General features: G+C 38.7%; 1 protein-coding gene across 1 annotated transcript; it reads right to left on the bottom strand.

Annotated features, from left to right (window-relative positions):
* Window positions 1-583: 583 nt before the first annotated feature.
* Window positions 584-20,909, bottom strand: stard10 (StAR-related lipid transfer (START) domain containing 10). The gene is made up of 6 exons (XM_041995368.1): window positions 20,119-20,909; window positions 6,692-6,839; window positions 6,477-6,580; window positions 4,260-4,377; window positions 3,546-3,598; window positions 584-2,864 (listed from the first exon to the last, which is right to left on the bottom strand). Exons 1-6 carry the CDS (start codon window positions 20,275-20,277, stop codon window positions 2,658-2,660), a joined length of 789 nt encoding a protein of 262 aa, XP_041851302.1. The 5' UTR covers window positions 20,278-20,909; the 3' UTR covers window positions 584-2,657.
* Window positions 20,910-21,345: the final 436 nt, after the last annotated feature.

Here is a 21,345-nt window from a genome sequence, read left to right as displayed (position 1 = left end):
TGTTTATTTACAGCCAGTGCAGTATATGCACTGCAGTTCTGTTTCTTTTCACTATGTGCTTTGTATCATTCAGTCAGCTCACCACAGGGATCAGGGACTGTAGTACATGCTCTTGATTTAACTTAGCAAAGGGAAGAATAGTATAACACCATGCAATAAGTCACTTTCTCTGTGACATGAAAGCTCACATCATTTTGCGGCTGTTTGATACTGAGTTGATCTCAGAGTTGCCATGCCAACGGATTGGGGGAATCCTAATGCTGATCTAGGCCACTGCATACACATATCTGCAAGTACATATATGCAGACAAATGAACACATGGAAACAGTCTCTCCTGTGAGTAAAAACAGTCCATCAGTAGCAGCTGCATTTCATGGTGTTGGCCTGTTCTATTTATGGCAGAACAGTTTAAAAACCTGCGGTTTTTATGAGTATGTGTGTTACAGGACATGTTGTGCAAATGAAAGGAGATACATGAATTGATTATTCTTTAAAACATGCAAAGCTGTGAGCACTGAACCAAGCCAATGTAGTGACACGTGTAAAACACACACATGCAAAAATAAAGATTCAGATAACCAGTGAAGTTTGAAAACCCTTGTAGGAATCCATATTTAATTGTTAAAGTCTACATACATTCATACATCTCTCAAATAGAGGAGCAGACAGTACATAAATGTAAATTTGTATTTGTGTGTATATGTGTGGGTGTGTCGAAGGAGAAAAAAGAAAAAAAAGATGAATGTCAAATTTGGGATTCCAGCTGCCTTTTGCACACCTGCATATTTATTATGTGCTTACAAAATGTGATAGAAACACACTAGAAACAGAGACACTATGTGCAGAGGGATACAAATTCAGTGTCTATATGACTGAGTGCACTGGTGCAGTACTGTGTATCTACCGTGTATGTGCATCACTGACATGCATGACTAGTAGCTAAAAGAAGAAAGTATGTTTTTAGTTTTAGTGGTCATGTTTTGACCGACATCAGTAATGTTCAGTCAGATTAGTCTGAACATTTCAGCGTTGAACCCTAAAATATACCTGAAAACATTTCATTATGATCATCTCATAAGTCCCAATTAGAAAATGCTAATATCCCAGTAGGAAAAAAATACAGCTACTTTTCTGATTACAGCAAAAATTAGTTTAACTTTTCTGAGTTTGTCAGTGTGGAGGGTATCTGTGTATGCACCTCTGTTGCGAGTGTATGCATTTATACAGTATGTATGTATGTAACATGTGACCAGGTCGGTAAAGTAGGCGTTTGTCTTCCTGTATGAATGCTTACATACATGTTCTCAATGGTATGGTTACATATGCATTTCATTTACAACATACACTGCCTGGCCAAAAGAAAAAAAGTTACCTGGATTTAAAAACACAAAATGGTACAGGCCTGGATTATTACTGCATGGGTGATTATCTTTCAGCTGGCAACAAGTTATTTAATCCCAAATGATACAATGAGTAGCTTCTCATTTCTCATACAACTGTGTTGAAAGACACATCCTGTGGTTGTGAAAAAGATGCTAGTTTCCTTAAGGATCAAATCATTAGCCTTAACCAAACAGAGATGCAGAAACTACTAAAATTGAGTTAAGAACTGTCCACATTATAAAAAACTTTAAGGATAGTGGGGAAGCATCATCATCCAGGAAGAAATGTTGGAAAAAAAAGTCTAAATGATGGCAATCACTGTAACGTTTGATTAAATCAAATTAAATTAAAACAATATTAGAACTCGGGGCTATGTTTAATAGTGAAAATATGAGCATTTCCACATGCATAATGCGTAGGGAACTCAAGAGATTGGAAGTGAACAGCTGTGTAGCCATAAGAAAACCACTAATCAGTGAGGCTAACCGGAGAAAAAGACTTAAATTTGCTAGGGAGCATGAAGATTGGACTCTGGAGCAATGGAAGTAGGTCATGTGGTCTGATAAGTCCAGATTTACCCTGTTCCAGAGTGATGGACTTATCAGGGTAAGAAGAGAAGCAGACAAAAGTGATGTATCCATCATACCTAGTGCCCTAGTGCCTACCGTACAAATCTGTGTTATAATCTGGGGTTTCTGTGGTTGGTCAGGTCTAGGTTCAGCGACATTATGTGCCCAAAGAATGAGGTCAGCTGATACCTGAATATACTGAATGAGCAGGTTATTCCATCAATGGATTTTTTTTCTTCCATGGTGACATGGCAATATCCCAAGGATTCATCGGGCTCTACTTGTGAAAGAGTGGTTCAGGGAGCATGAGACATCATGTTCACACATGGACCACAAAGTCCAGACCTGAAGCCCATTGATAAAACTGTGGGGTGTGCGGGAGAAGTCTTTGTGCAGTGGTTAGACTCTCCCATCATCAATACAAGATCTTGGTGAAAAACTAATGCAACACTAGATGTAAATAAATCTTTTAAAATCACAGACGCTTTTTGAAACAATGCCACAGCAAAGGATAATGTAATCAAAGCTAAAGGTGTTACAACAAGATATTAGAATGCTTGACATTTTGTTTTGATGGCAACTTTTTAAAAAATTTTTTTGGGGGGGGGGGTGGGGGGGGGGGGGGGTGGCAGACAGTGTAGATTGCATTTATGCATTCCTGCATTGCTGTTTGTATGAGCACATGATCATGCGTGTGTTTTGTGTTAGTCGCTGTCTTCTCTCTCATGGGCTTCAGCCAGGGAGCTCTCATCAATATTCTCCAGGCTCTCTGCATGTTGGATGCTCAGCTCTGAGAGCGGGATGCTGGGTAATGTAGTCTGTTCAGGGTAGAGCCATGGCTTGAGGCCTGGGTTATGTTTCTGCTTCCACTCTGAATACTTCAAACAGGCTTTATTGATCTTCTTCATTGCCTGGAGGAGGACATAAGAACAAAAGGAGACAATACGTTTTAGAATAATGTAAGAGTTTGCAAGAAAACTTTGCCAATATTGTTTCTTGTGATAAGGCAAACTGGAATGAACTTAACAGGTTTTTAAAAATGCAGACACTAAAAACCTGGTAGAGACTGATGAGTGACAAGACAAAAGGAGGCTGAAGGTGTGACATGTATATGTATGTAGGGATGCACAGATCACATGGCTGGTTATGCATGTGATCTGTCTTCACTTTTATATCATATCCACCATAAGTTACACAAAAACGTATTCATGGCCTTCACCAAAGACACTGCTACAGGATGTATAAAGATGGCTCAGTGAGCTGAAAACTGTTAATAGAAAATGGTTTCTTTGTTTATTCTTCTTATTTTTGGTACCTTTTCTTAAAGCTTCTCTTTACTGCCAACATCACAGTGGGACTCACCCACCACAGGGTCCTCTCTAGAGAGTCCATTTATCAACAAAAATACATACCCTCAAACAAACAAAGAAATACAGTAAACAACTTGTTTCTACAGTGAGCAGAAGACATTGCATTTTCTTTTTCTTTTTACATGCAAGTTTCTCACTGCAACAACATGCCACCGGTGGATTACCACATGGACTAATACACATTGCAATCACAAGATCCATGCTGAAATGTGCACAACTTACCCGAGGAGCGAGGAAGTGGGAAGACTTGTTGACAACCCACTTGGGTAATGAACCTGTAAATAGAGATGGAGTGTGCGGGGTAAGATTGATAAAAGTGCAAGAATGACAGAGAATCAAAGGGAAAGAGGAAGTAGAGGAAGGAGGAGGTAAAAAAAGAGGTATTTTAAGTTTGCATCACTACGTGTCATGTCATCAACGTGAAGAAGGAGCCTAGAAACACAACACAACCAGGTAATTACAGAGAATCATGAAATTAGGTCTTGCATGCAGAAGGGCAGCAGTGAAGAAGTGAATTAAAAAAAGACTAAGAAAATAAGGAGGGGAATGAGGGAAGAAGAGGAAACTGGCTAATATGAGAGATGAGACTATGAAAAACACCATCCTTCACACTGCTGGTCTAATAGCATAATTAGAAAATCGTTTTTTAGGAATTTGTAGGGAATGATGCACAGTTAATCAGCAGTGTTAGGAAAGTAGAGTCAGGCAGATATAATTTAGCCAAAATATGACTTAGGCAATTATGCTATGAGGCTAATGATATGGTTACTATGACGACTCATTGTGACATCAAGCCAGAGAAATTAATAATTTATAGAACATAGACCGTGTGTTGAGCACCTAGCTGAGTGAACAAATGTATGTATGCATGCATGCTGTTTTTATTTGGATGTTAATTTTCCCCTTTGCATATGTGTTTGTGTGTGTATCATTTACCTCGTGGATCTACCTGGGCCATGTAAGTGAGGGTACAGTGATTAGGTCCCTGGCTCTGGATCATGTATCCAGTCTGAATGGAAACAGCTCGAACCATGTCCTTTTTAGGAGGGTATTTCTGTGGAGATGAACACACATAGAATGATACTTGCACAAAAATATAAATTGGAAAGACATGGACTAAATACCACACACACTGCTAGCTCCTTTAGCTATTCATGTTAGATTAATCTGAGACAGGTGTGTTGCAGCAGGGAAATGTCTAAGACCTGCAGAACTGTACCATATGCGGAACTGGAGTTGACCATCTTCAAATATAGGGCATGTTTTTCAACTCCAGTCCCCAAGGACCTATGTCCTGTAGATTTTAGATGCTTCCCTGTTCCAACACACCTAATTCAAATAAAATGGATTCAATAGCTTGTCAAGTTTTGCACAATGTCCCGTTAAATTTAACCAGATGTGCAGAAGCAGAGAAATCTAAAACCTGCTGGGCAGTGGCCGTCAAGGACTGAAAATGTATTTAAAAAAAAAAAAAAAAAAAAAGGCACACATACAACTGACTCTATAAACCAATGTGCAATGGCTTCCATAGGAGAAGGAAAAAAGATCAAACAAATATTGAACAGCTCTACAGCTAAAGAAGCAGCAATCTGCACTGAGGCTTATTCTGTAGTGAAACAACTACAGTGACCCACACCGGTTGTAGGGTCGATCCTAAAGATCAAATGCTAAAACCTATTATCAATTACTAACTTCAAAAGAGTTGATATCATTTATTTATTTTTCAAGATGAAAAATAAATCAGTAGTGTCATCTTAAACTGAACTCCACAAGCCCTCCAGTCCTAGTGATTAGCAGTAGTGGCCATGGCTAAACACACATAGAAGCACTCAAAACACACACACACACACACACACACACACACACACAAACACGGCCTACTATGTTTGTAACCACTAATTGATGCAGGAATGCGGAAGGCGAGACGGAAGTCAAAAGCCAGCGGTCACATGACAGGCATTATCCTTCTATAAACATTAAATAAGTGACTAAAAATGAAACAAGTGAAAATGGAAAACAGAGGAAAGAGGAGAGAAAAAGGAGACTGGGAGATGATGCATATAAGCGATAATGAAAGTGGAAAAAAGGTAGAATCAGAAGTTTTAAATTTTTCAATGAAATTAAATCTGCAATTATTTCAACAACTAGTTTATTAATTTTCCAAGAAAATGGAAAGCTTTATTTTCTTTAGTCTCACATAAAAATAAATAACATTTTTTTTAAACTGGACATTAAAAAAAAACATTTATAACCAGATGTTCTCATTGATAATAAAAAAATAATAAAAAAAATCAGGTTCTCTGGCTCTTTGTGTTTTGCCAAAATCCCCCATGCTTCATCACCATTTATTCAATCATTGGCACTTCCACTGTTGTTATGGTTACTTACCTGCACATGGGGACAGGTTTCTTAGTATGGAGTGGTTTATGGGGTAAAACTGAAGCACAGCAGAGAGGGATAGGAGAGAGAAAAACCTACAAGTTTCATTTGTTCACATTTTTACAAGTACAACTTCTCAAGGCTGGCAAGTTCTGCTTTAATCAGTATCGACAATAATCTGACACTTGTGACAAGTAGTAAGTACAGGCTTTTACAAGAAATAACTCTTGTCCTCTTCTGCCTGTGCCAGATGAGAAACACAGACATACTGCCAAAGAAAGAGCAGAGGTTTCAGGCCCGATTCCAAACTGTCACTCACATGGTCTCAAAGTTCTCTAATCACTACGTTTGTTTTACTGGCCATTGGCATTTAAATTACCCATGTTCTTAGAAAGCATGATCCGAAGCCAAACTAAAAATGCACAATGTTCAACTGAATCTAATTAACAATCCCACAGTTAAACCGAAGCAGCACTGGCACACAAAACCTCTACTGTATCCTTATCTAATGTAAAAGCATCAAAGGGAGTATAGGGCTGTCTTTGTGGTGCCTATCTGTCTCCTTCCTAAATGGACCTCTTCTGTCCGAGGAGCATTTTTATGACCTTAAAGAGCTTTGTAACGGCAACTCTGTACACAAACACACATACCAGAAAACGTATTTGTTTCACAATGCAGCATTAGCATTCCTTTGCACACATATAAAGGTTATGAAGATGGTGACTGAGCAGAGTCTGAGCATGTGTGCACCCTGTATATTGCATGTATACTCACTGCATGTTTAACTGAATAGTTCATGATGATGTAATCCTTCCCTATTGGCAGCCAGGAACGAAGTGTGATGACATCACGGTTCCGAAGAGGTTTTGGACATTTCCCTTTAAACAAAACAAGATAACTTCAGTGAACATGTCATGTTTGCTTCACCTCAGAAGCTCAAAATTGTCAAATCAGTCATAATATATCTTTACATGCAAGTGTGCACATACATGAGTAGTAACCAACATCTGCATTGACTGTAAGCTTTCCGATATCGAAGGTCTCAATGACATTTGAGTCCCATTTCCTTCTGTATTCGATGTCATGGAGAACATCATACATCGTCTCAGCTGACACGTCTTTACACACCATACGACACTGAGAGGAAAACAAAGAGAGAAGTATAATTTTCATTTACCAGTTAGAACACAGTTCATATACGCAAACAGAAAAAAATAAAGAGGATGTGTGTTAAGGTGTGGAAGGATCTTGCATAAGAAACACACACAAACAGATATGATAACTGGTGAGGAAATAATTAGACATCAGATGGTTGCAGATTGTCAGTGCCAGCAAATGGAAAGAGATTATGTGTGTGTGTCAGAGAGAGAGAGAGAAATTAACAGAGACAGACCACTGACAATAGATGAGTCATTACTAGACTTGTCCTGTTGTTTTAGAACAGAAAAACAATAACAGCACATGGCAAAGTTAGTCCAACACATATGTCAAATGGTCTGTAAGACTCAACAAGTAGCAAGGAGCTTTCAGGGCTAGACTTTTAGCTGTACAACTCCAAACATCACCCGCTGTTTGGAACAATGGTATCAGATTTTAAATTATGTGTAATAATGTGCATTCATCTTATTATGCAACCAAAATCAAATAAAACAGATTAAGCTAAATATTAGAGAAGTTTTTGATTTATACATTCACATCACATACTGTTTGTGTCTTCGTGTACGTGTGGCACAGTGTTTTAATGGAAGCATGAGGACTCCTGTCTGTGTCTGGAGTAGACGACACTTCACCCCAGGCAAAGAGAGTGCTGAAACCCTGAAGTGTAGGTGTTACTACAGTTACAAGTGCCAGGAGGAATGAGTCTTAGTAACAGCAACAAGGTGAAAACGGGTAGTCAAGGGAGTCCACTTTTTTTTAAACACCCAAAAAAGTAATGTGGTCCTAAAAAAGGACAGAGATAATAAAAGACACAAAAGAAAAAAAAACCTACTGAGATACAGAAAAAGAGAGCGAGAGAAGAAGAGCAAATGAGAATTAACTGGACCAAATCTGTCTCAGATGATTTACACTCCCATTATTAAAATCAGTCCTGTAGGTTTAAAGCTCAATCTGGGCCGTTTTCCCTATCTTGCTCCCCTAGGGATTAATTTAAGAAAATTATCACCTGCTGTTGGAATAGGAGGTCTCCTATCAGTCTTTAATAATAATGATGTTACACCCTCAGTGTAACAGCACAAAATGTGCCCTGATGATTTAAAATCTTTTCAATTTTCTGAGAATCTCTCTCACAGATATGGATTAAAAATGCCTCAACTGTAAATTACAGACTGGCACAACCTTTAATAGGTACTCTAAATAAAACACAAATAAAACAGAGTGACTTTCTGTTCTTTAAAACCCCAATGCTATTTGAAAATAGTCCAAAGAAAACACATTAAATCTTGAAGGCGAGAAATCCTTTTGTGCTTGGGTAAATAAATGGAACCACTTCCTCCTGTCAGCACCCAGCTGAAAGATGCATTAATGCACACAACACAGGTAACTTACACACCTTTGAAGGCAGCATTAATGCTGGATTATATATACAGGTTTTGATGTGTTGCATCAGGTGTCATCTTTTTCATATGCAGCTTTGCTTCTTTCTACAACACAGTGACACCTCATATTCTTTACATAAACTGCATTGCATTCTAGGTTACATTTTACACAGCATCCCAACTTGTTTTTGAAAACATGGTTGCATTTCTGTCATGTAAACGATGGCTATGTGAACAGCATTTTGAGTCAGTATGGTGACTTCACTGATTTGTGATAAATGACAAAATGCATCACAACCAATTTTAAAATGAGCTAATTAACACTTAATGGCTGATGTGAATCATAATTTTACATAAACAAAATAGTATTTTTGACAGTTCTCTGTGGTTAAACATTAACAAATCACTAAAGTTCAACTGCTTTACCATTTTTAATAAGTCACTATCAAAAGTTTTGGATTAGAGACTTTGAGTTAAGAGTCTATTGCCCAAATGACTTCCACAACTTTCAATTCAAAAATCCTTTTTTGTATTTTTCTTTCAGGCAAATGTCTAAATTAGGTGGAGTAATTGTCTTGGGATTACATATCATTTCAGTTGTAAAAGTCTAAGCGCCTCTGAATTGGCCACAGCTACGTCAGTGTGTGCACTGCCTTTGGAAGCTATGCACACTTGTTGTCACTGAGCCAGCCTGCTGTTTAAATCCACAATATAACCCTCAGGCCAAGGCACAGTCTCATAAGACTTCACCATGTCCACACAAACAAAGTTGTAAATTAAAATGACATCCCCAAACACAAAACCCTGTCTGAGAAAAGGGAAATGTATAATGAGAACAAAGAGCAGGTATATAAATACACTGAATACAACAAAATGGGACAAAAGAGACTAGAGCTGTGGTGCAAATGGATAAGGGTTGGCTGGTTTTACATCATTAAAACTAATCAAGATGAACTGGAGCTCATTTCTGTAACAAGGTATGAGACAAAGGAAAGGGACAAATGGTTATAATTTATTTTTTCCCACATGTCACAGTATTATCAATCTATCTCTACCTATTTAATTTTATATTAATACATTTATTCATTTAATTTATGCATTTCATACAACTATACATGTAACATTTTCTATGAGACCATTTATAGTCACTTTTTGGTTTTAAAAAGGACAAATCCACATTCATGCAAGTTAAAGACAACATCTGTGTCAGGATTGACTTTTTTTTATTTTAAAGCAAAAAAATATTTGTTTTTCTTATGCATGCGCAGCTTCTGTCTGAGTAACAAACAGTATTGTTCATACATCTTCACATCTGCTTTATCCTCTTTCCTGATGACTAAATTAGAAAGAAGTGTTCCTGCTGAGCGAACTAGTGCAAGTGAGAGGGCTCAGAAGTGCCATCTCAGTTGAATGAGATCTACAAAACTGTCTGAAATGGTCAAGAATGCTGTGCTGATCCAGAGCAGAAGTTAACTGGTTGACCACAACATTCTCTAAGATCTTATCAATAAATGGAAGCTCGGAGATGGGTCTATAATTAAGTATCTTACTGGAAGCTAGTGAAACATTGACAATAGTGAGCACTGTAAGACATTTTTTAACAAAGATGTGGGTAAAATGTCCAAACAGCAAGAGGATGCTTTTATTGTACCAATAAGCTTGGCTAGCTCAGGTAAAGTTACTGCTGCAAAACAGTCCAAAATAACATTTAAGTGTAATAAATGCACTTGTAAATGAGTTTTCTTCCACATAAGTTTAATTTTTCTGCAGCAATGCTTTACACAGTGTATACCATCATTTAGCCCTGGCAAGGACTGAAAATATGGTACTGATCTTGTGTCATCAGAACAAACAGAATAAAAAATTTAAACTAAAGGTAAAAACAAGGTCCAAAGTGTATCCCTTAGTGTCAGGTGGGCCAGACATGCTGGATAAAATAAGAAGTGTCCATGAGACTCAAAACTCCTGGCAAAGAGGTCAGTCATCATCAACATAAACAATAAAATCTCCAACTATGACCAGCCCAGTCAGTTTTAGTATGGATGATAAAGTTACTGAAACACTTTTAAAAAGTGCTGTTTGGACCAGTTGGACAGCACAGTAAAATGGATCCTTTCCCTCCATTTTAATTAGCTACAACTCAAACGATGAAAACTGTCCAATGTTAGATGAACGATATGAAAATTGATTCGAAAACGCAGTAGCAAGACGTCCTCCACGACCCAACAACCAAGGCTGTCCAATAAAAGAGTATAGTCTTAGACACAGTTCAATAAGGGATGTGTGGTCCGCAGATTGCTGCCAGGTCTCAGTCAGGAATAAAAAAATCTGGATTGTTGGATTGTATAAAGCTGTTCAACAAAAATGATTTGTAACTGAGCAAGCATTAAACAGCACCATGCTTAGTGAGGTGGAGAACATAATATTCAGCAGTTGCACACTTCAAAAGGACAGAGAAACTATGGGTTTGATCCATGAATGTCGTGTAATCCACTCACCAACGTGAGAAAAGGTAACAAGACCCGAGAGTATGGATAAACGCTCCAGAGATGGTTGTGTCAGAGTTCCAGGCCCAGCACATCCAGGCAAGGATGTTGATGGAGAAAACCCCTCTGCCAGGGAAGGATTACATGCCAAACACAGACGCCATCATAGAGCAGCGCATTACCAAGAAGTGGGTGAAAAACCAAGGGAACCCAAAAGTAAATAATCACACAAATATGAATACATATCCAAACAATCGTGTCCAACACTAACACAAAATTTTGTTATGTTTCGTAATTAATGCTGCCTTGTTGACCTTTTTAGAAAAGAGGCCACGAAGAGACGAGTTAAACAGTGTTTCAGAGGGAGAAAGAAGTGCAGCAGCAACATGCACAATGTTCTTAAGCATGAAACCTAATCAAGCAGACTAACCAAATATGAATCACAATAAATTTACAGTGTTATGATCCAAAAAAAAAAAAAAAAAAAAAAAGAACATGAGGAGACCTGGAGAGAATTCAGTCTTTCACAATATAACGAGGTCACTGTTTGTTTAAATGAGATTAGTGACTGTAGAGTCATCTGATACTGCTCTGTCTTAACTTATGTCAATTACTGAGGACAATAGTTTATGCCCTTACAAGTACTCTCCTATTACCCAGAAATTGTGAATTTTACATTTATGAGAGACAAAGGTTATTGCAATGCCCAAGTGTAACAAAGCAGTGAGTTAAAATGCAAGTGAGGCCAGAAGTAAATGATTACACAGTTAACGGTTTTAACTGTGGGGTACATGGCATATAACTGAGCAGAAAGACAACATGCACTTATTACAAGAGTTAAAGTTCATTTGTGACCCCCAATCCAAATGCATTTACAAAAACAAATGAAAACAGATAATTGGGGTGGGGTGGGAGGCTGTTGGGTGGGTGGAGAATAGCCTGAGTGGGCTAGGGAGGGATGGTGCCCTTGTACTATACGGCATGGGTGTTCTTCTGCCTCCTCCTGTCCGGACGCATTGCCGCTTCTGCGCTGGGTTGTCTCGGTTCTGTTCTCTGTGGTGCCTGTTGGTTACCCTGGGCTTGGTGTTTATGTTCGTTGCTGTTCATTGTTTTTACAGTTTTTCTTGTAACAGGTGTCCCTGTAGATTATCTGTTGTGTTCTCTTAGAAGCCTTTAGGATGTTTACTGTATCTTAACAGGTGTAGCAGCTGGCTGTTTAGATTCTCTGTTAAGGTTTGTTTGCAGTTATTGTGGCTTGTTTTCTACCTTTTGTTTTGTTCTTCCTTTTTTTTTTTTTTTTAAATCTTTTTTCTTCCCATTTCTCCTCTTGCCATCTTTTTCCTTCCGCTTCTCCATTCCAACAGTTATAAGCAAAAACATTTTAAAATGATAATAAAAATAACATTTAATCTTCAAGTGGGCCCCATATCCAAAAGGCTCCTCCTAGCAAAGAAAATTTGTTCAGCACAATACGGCAGCCAGAGCATCATTCTGCTGTCATGACGCTGGAAAAAACAGAATACCAAAACAAACCAAAAAAAAACAGATTATCGTAAAAGAATGATGGCATAGTAAAGTGTCCAATCCAAAAGCAATTCTTGATTCACTTTAGAGAAAGATGGTTCTTTGTAATGGACTGCCATAAGCAGTGTGCAAGACCAGTACTAGTAAGGTATCACATTTGATAGCTGACTGTGTTTGTGTGTCGATGGATTGGCAAATTACTGGCACAGCAGGTCAGGAGAGGCCAAAGAGAACAATAGATCAGTTGTATCTACAGGCAAGCTGAAAAAAAGAGTAGGAGGCAGACAAGAAACCCAATTGAAAAAGTGAAAGAGGAGAACTACAGAGGGCAAAAGACATTCAGTAGAAAAAGACGACATACAGCCAAGCAAAGAACGTGTGCGCATAATAACATTACATACTAATTTGGTCAACTGTACAGATGAAGCATGGAAACTGGGAAAGACAGAGGAGGGTAAAATAAAGTTCACAAAAGACACAGAGGCCAAAGAAAAACAGACAATGTGTGTGTGGTTTTGCTTTCATGGCTGTCTACACTGCAGAGTCTCTTCACTCGCAGCACCCAGTGACCTCCTATCACTGCTCATCCAACCCACTCCACCCACTTTCCATTCTCTCCTTTACCTCCATCATCATACTTTTGTTCTCCTCATGCCACTCTGCTCTTTTTCTCCTCCCTCCCTCAGTCCCGTCAGCTCCAATCGTTTGCTCTCATGGGGGCTGATACATGATTGCAGAAGACAAATTATGAAGAAGAAGGGGGGAAAAAAAACTCTTCAGGGGGTGCAAATGTGATTCAGAGCTCGGCTTTCCTCTATGTCAGCATGGGAGAAGGCAAACCCACGACTATGTGTGAGTTTAAATTTGAGCAGAGGACACACCAGAAAATGTATAGTTAAAGCACATTTTCATGTTGGGATAAGGTTATGTTTGGGTCAAGGCTTTTACACTTTGGATGGGTGATTTGCTGGCCAAGACCTCCTGATATCCACTGGTCACTGATTACAAATGAACATTAAAAGAACAGCAATTACATCTACAAATCTGCCACATCTACAATCAAATCAATTTATTTATACAGCGCTTTTACTGCCAAAGGCAACACAAAGTGCTTTACATGGTAAAAACATTTTAGGCATATTTAAGTAAAACAAGCCTTCACACACCACTGGGATTATTGCCCAGTCGTCAATAGAAAACATGCTCCTGCTTCTTGAAACTTGTTGGGTTCAACAGGCAAAGGTAACTCTTTAATGCCCTGTTTGTCTGGTCCCCAAGGTTTGGTGGTCTGCCTCTTCCTTGCAGGTTTGTTGTGGTGCCATTTTCTTTACATTTCCTGATAATAAACTTAATGTATAGTTTATGATATTCTTTTCAAAACCTGACTTTAATCTGTACTTCTCCAGCACTTTGTGCCTGACTTGTTTGGAGGTTTAGGTCTCATTGTATTGCTTGCTTAACCTTTTAAAACTAAGGTATGTCAACTGGGGCAAGTGGTGCCAAATGGCCATTTTGTTGACCTTGTCTAAACTGTCTGTACTAAAACTTCTTTAATTTAGTTTTGCTTCACTATCAGAGATGCCCTTTGCAGAGATAATGTTCACATATTGTACTATGATCTAATAGGAATTTAGATCTGCAGTTGCATCATTCCACATATCCATCCTGAAAGTGTTTTTGGTTTTTTTTTTTTTTTTTTTGTTGTTGTTATGTGACCTCTTTAATTATTCTCCACCAGTAACACATATACTGATATTTACACATCTTAACAAATCTCACAGGGAGATTGTGGAAACATCACTCCGGCCAGACTTGGTCATGTTGTAAAACAGTCCTTCTGGTCGAACTCACTGTCCCATGGAAGGGGAGGTGGAGGCTGCTAACAAGCGGAAGGGATCCAAGTATGCAGACCTGGTGGCGGGGTGCAGGGAGGTTGGCTAGAAAGCTGTTATGTGCCATGTGGAAGTGGGGTGCAGAGGCTTTGTTGGTTCCTCAACTGCTTGTCTACTCCACGACATTGGATGCAAAGGAACAGGGCATCGGAAAGCCATGAAAAAAGCTGGCTGAGGAGGCAGAGAAAAGCAGCTTCTGGCTGTGGCTAAGGAGGAAGCATAAGGGGTGGGGGCTGAACAACACCTAGGGCTTCAGCAGGGGGTGGCAGGGAGAGATCTCTGCCATCGCTTCGCCATCAAGAGACATAATGGGGTTAAAGGAGCGAAACATCAATGACTGGTGGTCCTCAGCTGAAGACCCACAGTGGTGTTCAGTGAGGTGTCATTGCACACCAGTCCAAAGGCACAGGTAGAGGTGCATCAGGCAGCAATGCACAGCAGGAAAACATCACCTGAATCATGACATGTTCACAAGTGTTCCCTTTACTAGGACTCCAAAAGTATTCAAATAAACCTTACCCACTTCATTATAGATACACAATTTTTGAGCAAAGGCCTAAAAGATAGACACAGGACTCAAAGGGTTAATGGTGTTTAGACTCAAAGGCCTTTTCAGGTCTGTATATAATCAGATCATGTAACACTTTCACACAGGTGGACTTCACTGAACTAATTATGTGACTGTTGAAAGTAACTGCCAGCACCAGACCTTGATTCAGGGCTTCAAAAAGGGGTTGAAATGGTGCACAACTTTCTTTTTTCCCTAAAAATAGTATTTTGTTTTATAACATCCAAAAACAAATCTATTACAATTACAAGTGGGTGCATAAACAAAATAAAAAGATAAAAAATGCAAGCATCCGAGCAACTGAAGATTATTTCCCCACCCAAACAAATAACAGTAAAATATTCCAATTCAGCCCAACCACTGAACTAAATACAAGTTGTAGAGGCATAGTCATCCCTTTCATTCAATAAATGAGCCCCTTTTGTATGGTACTTTATAGTCACTGCATACTAGCAGTACTTTGTTTCGTTATTTCTAATCATAAAGTATTATGCTCCAAGTTTGTCAAATGCTGCCTATAGCTTAATTAAAATTATTAAGTCACTGAAAGAAAAAATTGTTTAATAGAGTTAAGACTGTCCAGTCTTTGGTTGGATTCACACATAAAGTGTGTGTGAATTGCTGGGTTAAATTGTTAATTGTTGGCAAAAGCACCTACATACTGACACACACACACTGAGCAAGTCATGCGCTGAGAAATGATATCACAACAATGTCTGTTTGTGAGAGTGATTACTGCTGTGATACAGAAGTCCTTATTGATGCATATGGCAGAGACAATGATAATCATGATAATGAGGCTGTATAATCAGCCCACTAATGATTATGATGATTGCCAGCCCATTCTCTCTTGCACTCATTTAGTTATACTTTTTTGTCCCATTTTGATCGCAAATGTATGAAGGCAAACAAGATGGGAGGTTAAGTAAAATAAAAAAAAAGAATAAAGTGTCACTTTGTCATTTGACATGAATCAGCAAATATGCACTTTTATTCTGTCTATAAATAGAAGAATTGTCTCGATGGCATCACTAATCGCCAGACTCCAAACGCATGTACACAAACACGCTAACATATTGACTCACATCCTACAGTTAATGTGGACATTTGTGGAGTGGTGTGTGTGTGTGTGTGTGTTTGTGTCTCTATGTGTGAGAGACTGAAAAGAAAAGTAGATACAGGAAATGCTGTGTAATGCAAAAGTAAAGCTCCTGTTACTGTCATATTTACATAAAGTTGCCCTTATAGACAGACGCCACACCTGAGCTTCTAATGTAGCTGTCATAAGAAACACTCCTGTCCTTCAAGAAAAACAAAAATTAGCATTTATTTTTTATTTTATTTATTTATTTTATTTTATATCTTATTTTATTTTCATGTCATTTTACTCAACTGTATTTATTTTATTTATCTGTTTATTTTTTTTTATTTATTTACTTACTCTTAGCTTATTGTTTCTTAAGGTTATTTAATATTTGTTTTAACTCCAGTGTTTTCCTCATGGGGATCCTCCATGCCGGAGGCTCTGCCTGCCTGTTTGGGGGTTGTTGCTGCGGTGATCGCCCTTGTCTGGGTGGCTGGGGTCCTATACTGCAGCCTTATGGCTGTGGTGTGGGCCCCGGTTTGCCCTGATCGAGGTGGTTGTCGTGATGGCGGCCTCTGTAGGACATGGGTGGACTGGCTCCTGGTGTGGATGGATCCCCATGATATTGTTTCCTCACAGCAGCAACATCAAGCCAGATTATCATTTTTAGTGTTTTATACTACTTATAGTACAGAGAAAGAAATCAAGGAGTTGTGTGCCGAATATGGGTTGGGGGGGTTGTATCTGCTTTGTGTGTATATATGCATGTTCCTGCGAGCAACTCTAACTTTTTTTTTCTCCCCTGTTATGTAGTTTCTTTTTGTTTTAATATGCATAAATTGATTTTTCATGTAAAGCCCTTTGTGTTGCCCCAGCATGAAAAGTGCTTTATAAATAAAGTTTGATTGAGTTTGATATCCCTACCCTTGTTATACACACACATATAGACATTATTCTCTGCTAATCCCAACATGATTTACCTCTGCAGCACACATGGGATATACCCCAACAAATTACACAGGCCAACAAGGCAGATTTACATTATCTTGATTGGCCCATACACAACTCCACCCACACAAATAACCTGTGTGTGAGGTAAGAACAAAGATAAATATGAGGGAGATGGAGGGGAGAAAAAAGCTCATGAAGATAACACCCCATATGCACACAGACACACACCCACGTATACACACACACCGCTTTATTTAGCAAAGTAAACACCTGGTGGCTCACTCACACTCTTCAGACCCGGATACACCAGCAGGAAAAGAGAGCTGCTTCCACGCCCAAACCTTTGCAGTTTACTTACTGATCTGACCTAAACTGACATAAAGATCAGATTACTGTCAGTTGCTGAGGGACACAAGCCAACATCAGAGGCTGTAAAAGGAGATTATAGTAGCTGCTGACAAAATGAGCTTTGAGTGTAACTCGATATAATTTTTTTTTTTTTTAAATCAATCTGCATGGTTTCCAGAGGGTTTGAGGTCTCAATTGTCCACACAAGGAATTCAGTCTCTGGTAAACTTTGACTTTGCATCCTTATGTGTTCAAATGTTATCCATTCATATAATCATTTATCATCACAGAAAGAAAGAAAAAAAAAAAAAAAAGAAAAACATGTTTTGCCACAAGTGTGTTCTTTGTATACCAGTTTTTCCTATTAAATTCTTAAGAACTAGTACAGCATAACTAATGGAAGCAGTCAAATATATTTTAGATAGTATGCAGCATTTTTCCATGGCTAAGAGTGATAAATCATTATCCTAATCATGCCTCCACATGGACTCCACACTTCAAGCTACACATTTGATACAAACTACCAAAGGCAACTATTTAACTAGATAACCCAGTTTACCCTTTGCATACTTTCACATGTCTGTCACATTATCTAACCCAAAGAATTATCCAGAAACAACTAGATGTTTCAAACAGCTGGACCTTGCATTATTGATAGCAATTGTACTCTGATGCAGTTATGGCAGCAGTGGGTCATTTAGTCAATGCAGTTTACAATACCTGAGGTCATCTGGAATGATGAGCCCAAAATAATCAATTCATTGAATCTCCTAACTGTGCAAAACTTGCATCTCCCCTTCTGGCAGTAAGAGAAATACACAAATACTGTCAATGTGGGCTTGTGATGTTTGCACTCGCCAACAATTAATTCTTTCTTTCTTTCTTCCTCTCTCTCTCTCTTTCTTTTTCAACGCTGCATCCGATGTAACTCAGATATGGTCAGAACTCATCTTTTATCACCACTACAAATTCAAAGCACAAGATAAGAAGAAATAATCAATGGCTACTTTGGGTTTGCTTTGTTGCTTTCCCATAAATGACTAACTCATTAACTGTAGAAGAACTTAAGACCAATCTTTATTTCATTGATGGTAAATTAAACCAGATGTTAGAAAAAACTGATTATTAAAGAAGTTCCCAAAAGTGCATCAGGTTGCCTGACCTAAAATTCATGAGCCTGAACTGCAGCACATTCCACCTTATCTCATATGAAAGTTGGTGTAAGGTTTCTATTGCAAGTGTTGTACCTTGAATTCAATCCCTGCACAATTGTCTCATAACCAGTTGACATAGAAACCAATAATACTTGTCCAGACCAGTGTTTATTTAGCTGGAAATTAAGTTGAAGCTCATTGTGTAAATAACAATGGTGAGAGAGGCCTGAGTTTTGATACATCACTATTACTGATCTGGAAACCTTGAACAGATAGATCTCTTAGAAATAGGTGTGAGAAAGGCTATTCGGTTGTTCCTCTAAAAATACAATTATTCATGCTCACATATCAGTCACACTGAAAGCTTTTTATTTTTGTTAACTCATAGTGAAGAACTTCCTCTATGACTGGGGTGAATGTTAATGTGTGTGATGTTACCATCTCAACTTCATGCCTCTAAACCTGACAAGTAGAGAATTAGATATTACTGCGACTGATGGAGGTCAGAGTTGTCCAAGCTGAAAACTACTTCGTTCAGCTGGCTGATTGACAGAGGCATTTCTAGTGGTCATATTGCATCTTTCATTAGATCAAAAACACCAATAATAAAATTAAAACTCAGTAAGATGCCTTTGTTGGTGCCATAATGTAAAATATTAAATTAGCAACATTTTCTATGATTTTTTTTTAAGTCTCTCAGTTTCTATTATCTCCCTGCTGCCATCAAACACAGCATTAAAGTACACTCCTGCCTCTGAACCTCAAGTTTCTTTTTTATGTAGAGTTTCAAATTATTTACTTGAACACTTCCTAGTTTTTGTGTTTTCCATCACAAACTTCATCATTTTGCTGTAGCCTCTATCTCTTTATTTTATGTCCAACTGCAAACACTACACAGTTGATAGTCAATACAAGTGCAACAAATTTAGGATGCCGGTACTACGAAATATGAAGAAATTTACCCAGTACGAATAGGCTTGGTTTAGTGAAGGCTTGAAAGTAACGGACATACATTTATTTTCACAAGTCCCACATTGCAGATTGACAACCAAAAATAGCTAGATCAGTTATGATAAAATGAGATAGAGAAAAGAAGAAAACATTTGCATGCAATAGCCGTAACCACTGAATGCTATACTTATAATCATAACGGAACTAACAAAGTAATTTAGTTTTCATTAACCCACCATCTTTAGGTTAGTGTAGCACTATTTCAGCTCTTGCTCACTTCCCTATGTGTTAAACTGATCATATAATTCAGTTCCTAAGAAGCAAATAAGGTATGCATTTATATACTAATTGCAAAAATAATATGCTTTTGCAGACATATTTGAAAATAGCTTCACTTGCAGAAGATGATGTTTCATGAGAAATTAACCTTCTTCCTGAGTGTTTCCATCTGCTCACATTTCTCTTCAGAGCATTTATTTTCTTATCTGTGCATCCGCGTCCAATTCACAACCCCACCATTAAACGCATCTAAAACAAGATCTGCTTACTATACTTAGTTCATAATGCTCCTAACAGCTGCATTGATTCATGAAAATTGGAGATTATTCTGTTTATATGCTCACAAGTGGACAAACAAGGTGCTCTGTCATTTGAAATCAGCTTTAAAGGGTTGGAGAGGATCAGCAACTATGGGACCATGCGGCAAATAGCAGGAGTTATAGCATGTCAGCACTTTGGATCATATGGGAATTTAGAGAGAACACTTTACTGCCAGTACAGCAGGGTTTCATTTCTTCCCATCCACTTTGTGTTTGTGCAGCGATCCTATTCCTGTACCATTTGTGAACGTGATGTACATCCTAATGTTTCTATACATTTTGAAAACTCCTACTTCACATCTGACAGGATGAGTAGTCTCACCTTAATTTTGTGGACGGACTTCCCCTCCTCCAGAACCTGGGTCCACACTGTGGTTCCTTCCTTGTTGTAGGTCTTGCTCCAGCCCTCTTCGCACAGACACTCCGCCTTGAAGCTGGCGAAAGCCCGGTCGTCCGGGACGGTCACAGTCTGTCCAGACATGGCTCGTTACCGTGTTAAGGACGTGCGAGCAGAGACGAGGAGGTGGGTGACAGACTCCTGGTGAGCCCGGAGGGATTAACTGTCGGCCGGTGAGAAAGCGAAGGGAAGCCTACCAATACTACCTCCCCTTCTGTAGGAATAAGTTGCCTAATTCAATTTGGTCCTTGCTAGAGGCTTTTGTCGGGTTCACTGCGTCTTGTGATGAACTGAGCGTGTGTGTGCGCGTTCAAGCACGTTCAACAACCGCAATCCACCCCGCACAAACTACTGAAACAGAGGTGTAAAGCACAGTCAGTCTCTCACAGGTGAGCGCGTGATACTAATGCAAAGTCCCGACAAAATTAGACGGATGGATTAAATGTGTCTTCAGATTATTATTGTGGTTTAATAAGTTTCTTTCCGCTTCCTCAGTCATTAGAAACAGCTGCTCGTCTGACAAACCATATGTTTCTGTTTCCGCTTCTCACTATGCGTTTCTGTCTCCTCCACTCTGTATCCACCTTTCCTGTGTTTCCCCCTTGCCTCCCTTTCTCTCAATAGTTTTTATTCTTTAAAAAATATGTTGGCTTACAATAATTTGCTGAGGGTCTCCATGGCTGCGTTGCGGCTGTGGCAGGTGGTGGATGAGATGCAGTTAAAAGAAATACGAGGAGGAGGAGGAGTAAGAGAGAGAGGAGGAGAAACCGGCCACAGACGATGCAGCGACAGCTCTAGTTAATTCCACCTCCCCGTGTTGCCTTTAGGTGTTCCTCGTAAACTTCACAGACTTACATGTCACACGAAGTGTTTAAATAATTTATTTGATTAAAATCCTTTTTTTTTTTGTAACCATTTTACATGTTTTGATGATGTTTTAAATTTGATCCAAGACATATCAAAAACCAAATGTGCCACAAATGCTATGGCTGGGGATTTATGCTTTGGATTAGCAGAGTATCTGGTGAGTTCACAGGATATCAATTTAGCACAAAGAGTAAGGAAATTTATGTTTGGTCTTTTATTTCTTTGTTGTATCAGTGCTTCTTGTCAATAAATCCTATACCACCAGAAGTGTGTTTAGTTCCCATT

This window comes from Melanotaenia boesemani, chromosome 9 (genome assembly GCF_017639745.1).
Source record: "Melanotaenia boesemani isolate fMelBoe1 chromosome 9, fMelBoe1.pri, whole genome shotgun sequence".
In the NCBI taxonomy this organism is placed as follows: Eukaryota; Metazoa; Chordata; class Actinopteri; order Atheriniformes; family Melanotaeniidae; genus Melanotaenia; species Melanotaenia boesemani.
Note: the sequence above shows the minus strand (reverse complement) of the source record. Positions and strands in the feature narration are given on the sequence as shown.